The sequence below is a fragment of the Ictidomys tridecemlineatus genome, chromosome 8 (assembly GCF_052094955.1).
Source record: "Ictidomys tridecemlineatus isolate mIctTri1 chromosome 8, mIctTri1.hap1, whole genome shotgun sequence".
Taxonomy (NCBI): Eukaryota; Metazoa; Chordata; class Mammalia; order Rodentia; family Sciuridae; genus Ictidomys; species Ictidomys tridecemlineatus.
Window position 1 is genome coordinate 97,145,522 of NC_135484.1, and position 12,157 is coordinate 97,157,678.

Consider the following 12,157-nt stretch of genomic DNA (forward strand, 5'->3'; position numbering starts at 1 on the left):
TATACACTTTACAGTCAGATGGACTTGAACTTCAGACCAACCCCTCCACTCACTAGCTAGGTGACTTTCCTCTTCCTTATATCTCTAAATCTATTTGTTCTTCTTCAGAAACCATCTCACTCATTGGATAATTAAAAATGTTTAAAGAGAGAGCACATAAAAAACTCAACACACATAGACCTAACCTCTAGCTCAGAATAAAGTAAATGTGACTTAGTCATTATTATTGTTATTACTAGCAATAAAATATTAGAGCAATTAATGGAGGAAAAAGAATCACAATTTACATTGAACTGAATTCAAAGTTAATTCAAACTAGAGTAAAGGGCTGAAACCAAGGGGCACAAATGACCTTTAATTAGATAATCATTTATAAAATGCTCCTTTTATGCAAGGTATTTTAGGAGCAGATAAGTTAGGGAGAAAGACACATAAATTAACATAAATTATATAAGGTTTGATAAAAGAGCATTGATAAACAGATAGTGACCTATGAAAGTAGAAAGTATCTAAATCAAGCTAATTTTTGAAAATGTCTTAGAAGAGGAGCTTTTGGGTTTAAAAATGGAAGATTAAGTCAATTAACTAAATGGGAAAGGGAGGAATGATTTTTAGGCAGATGGAGTGATATGGAGGATCAGAGATGTGAACTAGCATGATGTAGCATTGTAAACCTTTTGGTATGGCTACAGATGAGCTGGGAGCATTTCTCTAAGAATTGGATGCTCTGGTAAAGATTACGAGGAGTTTGGAATTCTCAATATCTTTGAGGACTTAGCTTCTCTGCACTGTTGAATGGTCTGTAGCTAATAGGGCTCTAGCAGGGGAATGGATAACCTTGATGTAATGTTGTCTTTGGCTCTCTAGTGGTCTTGGGTGTCTGATACAACCTCATACCAATTTCATAATGTCCAACATGTTGAGAGTGGTGTGACCTATTTATAACACTCTTTATCTTGATGATTCTCATAGCAAAGCATAAGATAAAACTTTTATTTTCTTTCAGTTTAATGGATTTTAGTACGTTCCCAGAGTTGTGCAACAATCACAATAAATTTTAGAATATTTCCATCATCCCCCAAATAAGTCCTGTACCTATTAGTAATTGCTTGCCTTCTATTTCTTCCCTCAGCTTCTTGAGAATGCTAATGTCTTTTCTACCTCTATAGATTTGCATTTAATGTAAATGAAAGCATGCAATACATGGCCTTTTGTTTCTGACTTCTTTTACTTCACATAATGTTTTTGAGGTTTCTTCATTTTTTGCAGCAGGTACCATTTACTTGATTTTTTTCATTGTAGAATAATATTCCATTGTTTTATATACTACATTTCATTTATTCATTTATCAGTTGAAGACATTTGGGTTATTTCTACATTTTGGAATGATGCTGCTATGAACATTTGTACGCAAGTTTTTAAAATAATTTTTCAACTTGTTCTAATTAGTTTTACATGACAGTAGAATGCATTTTGACACATCATACATAAATGGAGTATAACTTCTCATTTTTCTGGTTGTACATGATGTAAAGTTACACTGGTCATACAATCATATACGCACATAGAGTGATAGTGTCTGATTCATTCCACTACTCTTCTTACCCCCATGCCCTCTTTCCTCTCTTCAGTCCTCTCTGGTCTAATACAAAGTACCTCTATTCTTCCCTAGCAAGCCCCCTGCCTTATTGTGAATTAGGATCCACATATTAGAGAAAACATTTGGCCTTCAGCTGTTTGGGATTGGCTTAATTCACTTAGCATAAGCTCCATCCATTTACAGGCAAATGCCATAGTTTTATTCTTCTTTAAGGCAGAGTAATATCCAATCATGTACATATACCACATTTTCCTTATCCATTCATCTGTTGAAGGGCACCTCAGTTGGTTCCATAGTTTAGCTATTTTGAATTGTGCTGCTTTAAACACTGATTTGGCTGTATCACTGGAGTATCCTGATTTTAGGTCCTCTGGGTATAGAGGAGTGAGATAGCTGGGTCAAGTGGTGGTTCCATTCCACATTTTTAAAGGAGTCTCCATACTGCTTTCCATAGTGGTTGCACCAGTTTTTAGTCCCACCAGCAATGTGTGAGTGTACCTTTTGCCCATATCCTTGCCAATATTTATTGTTACTTGTATTCTTGATAATTGCTATGCTGACAGAAGTAAGATGAAATCTTAAAGCAGTTTTGATCCGCATTTCTCTAATTACTAGGGATGTTGAACATTTTTTTTTTCATATATTTGTTGATCAGTTGTATTTCCTTTTCTGTGAAGTGTCTGTTCAGTTCCTTCCCCATTTGTTTTGTTTTTATACGTTTTAGTTGTTGATGGACTTTTATTTATTTTATGTGGTGCTAAGAATGGAACCCAATGCCTCACACATGCTAGGCAAGCAGTCTTCCACTGAGCTACAACCGCAGCCTGGGCTATTTATTTATGTATTTTTTTGTGTTAAGTTTTTGAGTTCTTTATATATTCTGGAGATTAATGCTCTATCTGATCTGCATGTAGGTAAAGATTTTCTCCCATTATGTAGGGTCTTTTCAATATTGATTGTTTCCTTTGCTGTGAAGAAACTTTTTAGTTTTATCCTATCCCATTTATTGCTTGTTGATTTTACTCCTCCTGGTTTTAGTAATCTTTTTAAGAAAGTCAATTCCAAAGATGACATGGTGAAGATTTGGGCCTACTTTTTCTTCTGTTAGCACAGGGACTGTAGTCGAATGCCTAGGTCCTCAATCCACTTTGAGTTGAGTTTTATGCAGAATGAGATAAAATGCAATCTTATTCTCTAGGTCCTTGTGGGTTGTGGAACAAACCTACTCAAAAATTTTTATTTCTCACTAGGGAAGGAGTTGCAGACTCTTCTCGATCACACATATTAATTACCCAGGCAACGTGCTGAATATGCAGATTTCCAGTTTATACTCATAGTTTGATTCTTGGGGCTGGTATAGCACATAAAATAGCATTTTAAAAATCAGTTCAGAAAATTCCAACCCAAGCAGTCCTCAAACTAGTGTTTGAGGAACACTTTACTAAGCACAGTGGACCTGGTAATAAATGCTACAGACTACAATGAGTATTCCTCTTTGTAGGAATGGTTTTTTTTTTTCTAATAGATTTCCAGCTTTGATTCTTAATAACTCTGAATCATACACAGAATTTAGCTAACAAGATAAAGAACCTTAATTCTTTCAGTTACACATAATTAAAATAAAACTCAGGACCTCACAGGATCCTGCTTTGGCAATAATTAAAATGTTTTAGAGGTACACTCAGAATGTCAAAATAGTTAAAAATAATTACAATATATTTTTACTGAGCTTCATATAGTACCTTAAAAGGGAGCCAATTAATATCCTACCACAAGACTTTTAAAAGTCCTCTTTCCTTATTTTCCAAAATTTCCTACACCCCACATCTGTTTTAAAGTCTCTCAGCCTCTAAATGTTCCCACTTTTATTTCTGCCTCTTAGATTATCTATATTTTTGTTTAGTTTCTTGATTCCCTAATACAGTGCTTGGCTTGGAACAGCAGAGACAAAGTCTATGGATTGCAGTAAAGGAAAAATCTCTTCTGACAATGACAGGTTCGTTTTAAATGATGGTGGAGTTGTAAAAAGTGGACATGGAGAACCCTCAAATACCATACCCAGGGACTTTTCTGTTTGATGATTCTGCACTTCTTTAAAAGATGTCCGTGTTGCCAGGCATGAAGGCGCATGCCTTTAATCCCAGCAGCTTGGGAGGCTAAGATAGGAGGATTTCGAGTTCAAAGCCAGCCTCAGCAACAGGGAGGTACTAAGCAACTCAGTGTGAGTTGTCTCTAAATTAAATACAAAATAGGTCTAGGAATGCGGCTCAGTGGTTGAGTGTCCTTAGGTTCAATTCCTGGTACACCCCTCCCAAAGAAAAAGATGTCATTATTAATTGTGCTACTCAAAAACCCATCTTATTAACTCTATGTTCTCCTCCTCCTTTTGTTGATAACTTAACTTCCTGTTTAATACCTCCATCACAAGCATTGGAACTAGGAAATATGAAAATTTTCAAGGAACAATCTTAAGGTATGACTCAGTATCCTTCTTATTTCAGGATTGTATTTTCAGGATTGTATTTCTGGAAAGATATGAAGTAGGCCTCATCTTGGAGAGCTTTCAGTATTGGAGTAGTTGGCCACTGTCTCTGCCTTGTCACTTCAGTGAAGCAGCTGCTGAGCTCTTTGTAAATCATATGTTTAGACAGTTCAGGGCCATCTCTCTGGCTGAAATCTATGAATAAATAGGAGACACGTGACCAACCACTTGCAAGGAAATTTATTCCTGGATATGTATGCAAAGATATTACTTTTAAAAAAATTTTAAAAATTTAGTTTTCTTTTAGAAATATTCTATTTTGATAATTTCAAACTTATTAGAAGGTGCATGACATTAGTACAAAGAATTCCTAGAAAACATTTCTGAGATACTACCTTTGCTTTTTCCCTTCTCCTCTTGGCTTTCTTCTTCTTCTTTTTAAATTTATTGTTTTTAGATATACATGAGAGTAGGGTGTATTTGACATACTATATGTACATGGAGAGCCACCCATTCCAATTTTGATCACATTCTTGTGATTGTATGTGAAGTGGAATTGCATTGGTCATGTATTTATCTCTTTCCAGTCAGAATGGCAGTTATCATGAATGCAAGTAACAATAAATGTTAGTGGATATTTGGGGAAAAAGGCACACTCATATGTTGGTGATAGATTGCACATTGGTACAACCATTATGGAAAGCAGTATGGAGATTCCTTAGAAAACTTGGAATGTAACCACCATTTGACCCAATTATCCCACCCCTCAGCTTATACCCAATGGAGTTAAAAAATAAGCATATTCTAGTGATGCAGCCACATCAATGTTTATAGCAGCTCAATTTACAAAGACACTGCTTTTTGAAAAAGAATCTATAATATCAAATATAAAATTGGATGGGAAAATCAATGTTAGTTTTTAATTTAAAAAAGGAATTCATGAAATCATAAAATTTTAAAGTTAAATATTTATAAATACCTCAAACAAAAGTACTTTGAAAACTTGAATTGTCTGAGATTACTTATTTTTTCCCATAGTTTTTTTTTTTTTAACTGTATATCTTTGCCCTTTTCTAATGACAATAGTTTATAAGATTTTCTATGGGGAAAATAGAAAGATGATTCAGTCTATTCTCCAGAACTATTGACAAAATAGTTTTATTGAAAGAGTAGAAAAAAATATCAGTTTAATAACTCATTATTGGTAATGTCATATTAATATGTAATCTAATATTTTGTGATATATAATTTTATACAGAGATATATTCTTTCTAGAAGAATAATTACATTTTTGTGAACTTCACACATGATTTTGGCTTATTCCATTTTCTGTGATTTTAATAAAAATTAAAAACAAAACATTCTGGTAGAAAAACATTTTCATTTGATTTTTGTATTAATAGAAACTGTTTCTCTTACAACTTTATGTGTATAATATTTGAATGGATATTCTGCATACTAGTTAGTTCCATACATGTTAAAAATTTGTTTTCCCTGTATATTTACATATATTTGATACCAGATACAGTGGGACATGGAACATTTGCTCTTGCCTCAACTCTAAAGTGACCATTTTAATATGAAGTAAAATTGAATTTTACATCTATCTATCTATATGAATAACTTTGTTCAATGAAAAATTTGGAATACTTTCAAATACTATGAATAGTATTGCTCCACTAAAAAATAGGCTCCTGGGTGATTTACATATGACATAAATAAGGTGTAGCTTAAATATTTTGTCATTATTTGAGCTTGAGCTATAAAGAAAAATGTTTCCTTATCTATGTTCTCTGGAATTTCAGATGACATGGTTATGTGTTATTTTGTACTTATGGTATATGTGTTTTTATATAATACATGCACATGCATACACACACAAACACACACACACACACACACACACACACACACACACACACACACCACATTTATATGCCTCCCTCAGTAGCCCATGTATCAATGAAAGGATTACATTTGCTTCATTTTCCTATACTTAAATGTTAGACAGGTAGTAATTGAACATGTATAAATAGTAAGAGGAATGAATAAATATTGAAATAAACTTAAAAATTTATGGCCTTGTGATATTTAAAAAATATGTTAATTTTTGTATTCCCTCAATTGTAAAGTTAATAGCTCATTTACAAAAAATATTGAAACTTCTAATATTACTTACTCCCTTTCTGAAACTCACAAGAAACCCTTGTCATTGTTTATTACTGTTTACTCATATGCATTATCTTGTACTTGCACTAATCTCAGAGAACTGGGCAGGATCAGAACACTAACAATGCTCATTCTGTATTTAGCCATTGTCATTGACTGGGGAACATAATAAAAGCCTAAAAGTTTAGGAGAGATTATAGTGTTCAGATAATAACAAAATGTTAGTAGGATGTCTAAATATGTATAAAATAGACTATTTAAGTTTATTTGCACTATGATAGTTAGTTGTTAATGAATTCTCTAAACTATAAGCTTATTAATTCTAATCCTTATAGCCCTTTGCATATCATTAAAACTCTTACAAATGTTGTGACTATTTGAATCCATATCAACATGTGAATGCCTAAGAAATTGATTACTCATGGTAGGCCTGCTTTGTTAGATAGAAAGTCACAGGTATTGTTATTTCCAGACTATATCCAGATGATGGCAAAACATGTTCCCAACCAAATCATGAGGTTTCTTGATATTGCATTTTATTCAATAAAAAGCCACAGAAAAATCTGAAAAATATTTTAAATCAAACCAGATGTAGAAAGTTTTTTTATTAAATGTCAAAACAGTAATGTAAAGAAATAGTTAGTCCCATTGTTTGAATAATAGTTAAACTTTAGACATTAAAATAACATCAAGATTGAAATATAACATAAACTGTCCAAGAAAAAGATATTAAAGTAAGGATTTTATAGCTTTAATTGAAACCTACTTTATTTTATTCGTTATAATAACATCACATCCTATTAGAATATCCTAAAACTCTTTTCTTATTGCCTTTATTAAACAAAATAGGACAGAATGCTATTATTTTCTAAATGGCCTCATTATATGTGACTTTTTTCAAAACAAAAAGTAGTGAGTTTTTGGATTCTAGTTCATATGTTTATCATAAAATGAAGACATCTTCAATGATTATCAAAATTCAGCTATTATGACATGGAAACATGGTTATTATTATGTCTTCTTTGTAGTTCTACTGGTTGAAACATCTATAAAAAGCAATTTATATTTGTTTCATTATATAAGGTTCTTCATATTGATTCAAGACTTTCATTAAATTATGTATAGAATGGAAAAATGCTCTTGTAGGCTGAGATGACCAATATTTCTTGTAGATTAAAATTTGATTTGCCCTTTGTGCTATTTATGATAGAATGCCATACTTTAACCTAATCTATATTTGGTTAGGGACACAGTATTCATTTTTGTTATCCTGGTAGTATAAGTGTTTCCAATAAATGTTTAAGGTTATTATGTTTAATAAATTTTAAGCATCAGTAATATTGATTTGAACTTATTTTCTAGTAAGAGAATGTTGTTCTTCTTACTTAATTTCAACAGGCTAAAACTAATAATAAATTCTTTCTACTTGAAATTATAAACAAATGCTATGATTTTCTTATAATTTGCATATTAATGCTTATTCATGTGTGTGTGTGTGTGTGTGTGTGTGTGTGTGTGAGAGAGAGAGAGAGAGAGAGAGAGAGAGAGAGAGAGCGAGAGAGAGCGAGCGCAAGTGTGAGAGACAGAAAGCTCACACTCTAAATAGCATCAAGCACCAAGGCAATATCCATGGATAATCAAGAACTGTGTTGAAATCTGTACAAATGTCAAATATTTTAAAAGGGAGGCTATAAAATAGTGAGGATTGCATTTTAAAGTAATCATTCATGCTATTAGCTCCTGTCCTATTAATTTTTCCTTGGGAGTTCTATTCCCATTGCTATTTTCTACAATAGAATTTCACATAAACTGGAATCTCATGATAATCTGAGAATCATTTCCATCTTTCTAGACTGACCTTTGTACCTCTATCTGGTTCATCCTTCTATAATACTGCTTTTATTCAGTCCCGTGCCAGTTCGACACTGACTCTCCATGCCTCTGTGTTGCCTTCAGGATAAATTATGGATCCTTAGATTAATGTGAAAGTATATCAAAGATGTGTCACAATGTAGGACGTCCATCTTTATAATCTCAATCCTGATTATTCACCAGTAATGTTCTCTAGCCAAATGTTGTGTTTCTGTCTGTCCTCCTATTCTAGCCCTATCCATTTTTCAGAATTCCAGATTGTATGCCTATATAATGAAGTCCTTGAGGACTTAGTGGTGTAAATAGCATCTATTATGTTCACTTATTCTGTAGATTAGGAATTTGAGCAGGGCACAGAGTGACAGGTTGTTTTTGGTCCATAATGTCTAGGATCTCAACTGTAGAGTTTTATTTTGGAGGTCAGAATCATGTGAAGGTTACTTCAGTGACAGATAGAGGGGATGATAATATTTATTGGCTAGGGGCCTCAATCTCAATTCACACAGATTCTCCAGGAGGCCTCTTCAGGTGACCTCTCTGCATAGGAGAGCCTTTTCTTTCTCCTAGCATGTTGGCTGATTTCTCCACACTGACTTTCCCCAAATAGAAAGCCATATGGAACTTATATCCTTTTTTATAACCTAGCTTCAGAAATCATACAGTATTATTTTCGCTATATACTATTAGTTGGAACAATCAGAGCCCACCCAGCTACCAGGGGGGAAGTAAATAGAATACACCACTTGATTGACAGTGGAGAGAACCTGGAAGAGTATGTAGAACTGGAAATCTTACTGTGACCATTTTTATTTTTAAATTTATAATATGCTACCGTCAAGGGCTTCAGTTTGTACTCCATATTTTCTTTTAAATGTTCATAGACTATCGTAGGTCATACCAGTATTTTCCCTTTCCAAACTTTTATGTGTTTTAATGAGCAACCAGGATATTCCTTTGAAGTGTGAATTCTCCATGTGTGTCTGTGTTTTCTCCACAACTGTTCTGCAAATGACTTCATTGATAGGACCTCAGTTTCTCACAGAAAAATAAGATCTGTTTTTCCCACAGGATCTAGCATATGGTTTTGGACACGGTAGATGCTCAGTAAACATCTGAGTTAACATCAAATGAGACTAAAATGAAATAAGGGATTTGGCTTTTATGAATCACAAATGAATTGATATGGTAGATATTATCCTTTGCAAAGGATTTAGTAATGAGGTGGGGGATGGTGGATATGTTACCTTAGAAATAAATGATCAAGAATTGCATGTTAGGTTTAAATAAATGTGTCTGTATTGAATGAACCAAGCAGTTTTAATTACTGGTAAGGCATGACAATGACAGTCAACCAGAGGGAATATTTTGCATCTTAAAAATTTAATTTAAATTTAAAATATATTCAAGACATTTTATTAATCCAAATTATATTCATTCAAAATATTTAGTTTAAGTCTGATGGCATTTAACTAAAGTTGAGAAGACTAATAGAGCAAACACAATAAATATTGTAATATTTTATATTGCTTTAAAATATGTATACATATATTAAGGAAAATCCCTTATGCTTTAGTTAAATTATGTTTTTAACATTCAAAATAATACATGTTCATGATAAGAAGTAAATATGTATAGAGATAAAACAATAGTCTTTATTCTCCATTTCTGCAGTAAGGATATCAGTTTTGGTTTGATTAAGTTCGTTGCTAATTAAAACACATCTTCCCGTTCATTTTTATACATTTCATCATATATTATTTCATATATATACATAGTTCATGCATAATTTGATATCTTAAAATGTGAAATAGTTATGTAAGTAATAATTTTCTTGTATAATCATGCTATCTGATTATCAGTGATTGCTTTAAAAGAGTAACTAATAGACTTTGTGGACTGGATATTTTAAGTCAAAGTTGAGTTTTTAATAGATTCAGAAAATAAAATATTAACAGGGTGGGTAAAATTTTTGTCATAGGTATTTTCTCTACTGTACTTATATTTTGTCTGTGAGAAATAGGTAGTAATTCTTTGATTTTACTATATTAAGCATAATAACTATACTAACTGAAACACCTGTGCTACCCAAGTAACATATCTCAGCTTTGTTAAGTTATTCTAATGGACATGTATAATTTATATCTTATTAAACTTTGTAAAATTTCATGCACTAGAAGCTATTTAGTCATAAAATTCTCCTGTGGGAGGTAAAGACATAGCACAGAAGTCTTTCACACTCTCCTCACTATCAGGAATGTTTGAGGATTGGACTATTAAATTATACAGAATGATAGAGAATACATTTTGGTCAAGTGAACATTTTAAAGGAAATTAGAAAAGTTTCTGAGACTCTGTAATCACTCATGTGGCCAGATATTTTTATATGAATTAATTAAGCTCATATCCAGTCATTATATACCTATGACACTGACAACTACTTTTTCTGCAGTTATATTGGCACATTTTTAAAATTTCAAGTGTTATTTTGTAGAATATATTTGCATATGCAATTATAACCTACCCCAAAATCTAAGAACATATCTGATCTAATATTCAGCTACATATTTAAATGTAACTCTTATGTATTTAAGATGGCTGATCACACTGAAGTGATGAAAGGCATTAATCAATATCCAGGAGTTCGATATCCTGTCCTTACTCCTAATCTTCAGGGTTTTCACCGTGCTGTAAGTGTGCTACTTGTTTTTCTAAAATTTATATGCCCATAATTGTTTTAAAGATCTGTATAAAGTTAAAATGGTGTCCTTTGTAGTTAATTAACTTTTATAAGTACACTACTAATATACTAACATGAATGCATAGAAATCTGTACCCTCACAGCATTGTAAAAGACCAAAGTGTTACATAATTGGCTCTTTTAATTTAAGCATTCAAGAAAATTCAAGAATCAAAACACTAAAAAAACAGAAACAAAATATAAAAACAAAACTCTTCATTGTCATAAATTTTTTGACAGTGTATTTTGTGTCTCCCTCTTAAGTAGGTAATATAGTGTACAACTCAAACGTTTATTGATAAGTCATTAATATTCCTGAGATGGATAAATATTTTGTAAAAAATTCTTGGCCAAGTTTTTGTTTCTGTAGCTTCCTCCCTCTACACGAAGTTCAACTTTGTCATTGTATGTACATCTAATGACTTTTCTTCTTCTTTATTTTTCTTCTGATTCTGTGTGATTTAGGGATTTATGTTTAAGTGAAAGCTTGAATAATTATACTTACAAGAATAGCTATTCCAATTTTAAGCAGAAGCTTACTGTATTGTGCTTACATGGGCTTATTGCAATATTTCTACTGAAGCTATTCTAGTGTAAATGATTGTTCTTTGCTTCTGCATTTGAGACTATATGGTATAAAGCTGAAGTTGTGGAGTCCCAGTTAGTGTATTATGTATTAGTATATGTGCTGTTAGAACCATTTATCTTTTCATTCCTTTGATTTGATAGAATTATTACTTTATAAAGAAAGAGGCATTTTAAGAATGTGTAAATGTTGCTATCTTCCACCTTGAGAAAGTTACTGAGAAGACATCCTCAGGATAGTGTACAAACAGTGGGGTGGAATAGATGGCTTGGGAGTCAAAGGTTGTACTCAAAACATAGCTCCCTGAATTTTACTGTATGAGCTTTTGCTTTCTAGTTAGTTTTTTTTTTTGGGGGGGGGGTGTGTATGTGTGTGTGCCACAATATTTTCATCTGTGACATGGGAATAATCATAGTTTTTACAGAACTGATGGTAAATAAAAAAAAATGGCCTGCAAAGTGCAAACATCAGTACTGGTGAATAGTAGGTGCTCAATGAACAGACATTTTATTTTAGAGGGTCTAAACTTATTTTGGATAGAGGCACAAAAACTACTATTTTTTAAAAATGCTGTAGAAAATATGACAGATTTTATTTTTTTAAAATGTATTAGGAGGGGATCAGAGACAGGGTGAGGAAACTTAGGCAGAATGCTAGCGATGCATTAAGAGAAGGTCTTAAAAACTCAAGCTGGGCAGTGGCACATGCCTG

At 32.5% G+C, this 12,157-nt stretch overlaps 1 protein-coding gene across 4 annotated transcripts in view; it reads left to right on the top strand.

Moving 5' to 3' along the window:
* Hmgcll1 (3-hydroxy-3-methylglutaryl-CoA lyase like 1) overlaps positions 1 to 12,157 on the top strand; it is a 157,856-nt gene that overhangs the window by 70,669 nt on the left and 75,030 nt on the right. For 3 of the 4 annotated variants that reach the window (XM_040282831.2, XM_078019857.1, XM_005318543.4), the window contains exon 4: positions 10,715 to 10,810. The exons of the other annotated variant lie outside the window; for it this stretch is intronic. In XM_040282831.2, the coding sequence (XP_040138765.1) occupies positions 10,715 to 10,810 (96 nt within the window). The remainder of the gene's footprint in view (positions 1 to 10,714; positions 10,811 to 12,157) is intronic. 4 annotated transcript variants of the gene reach the window in all.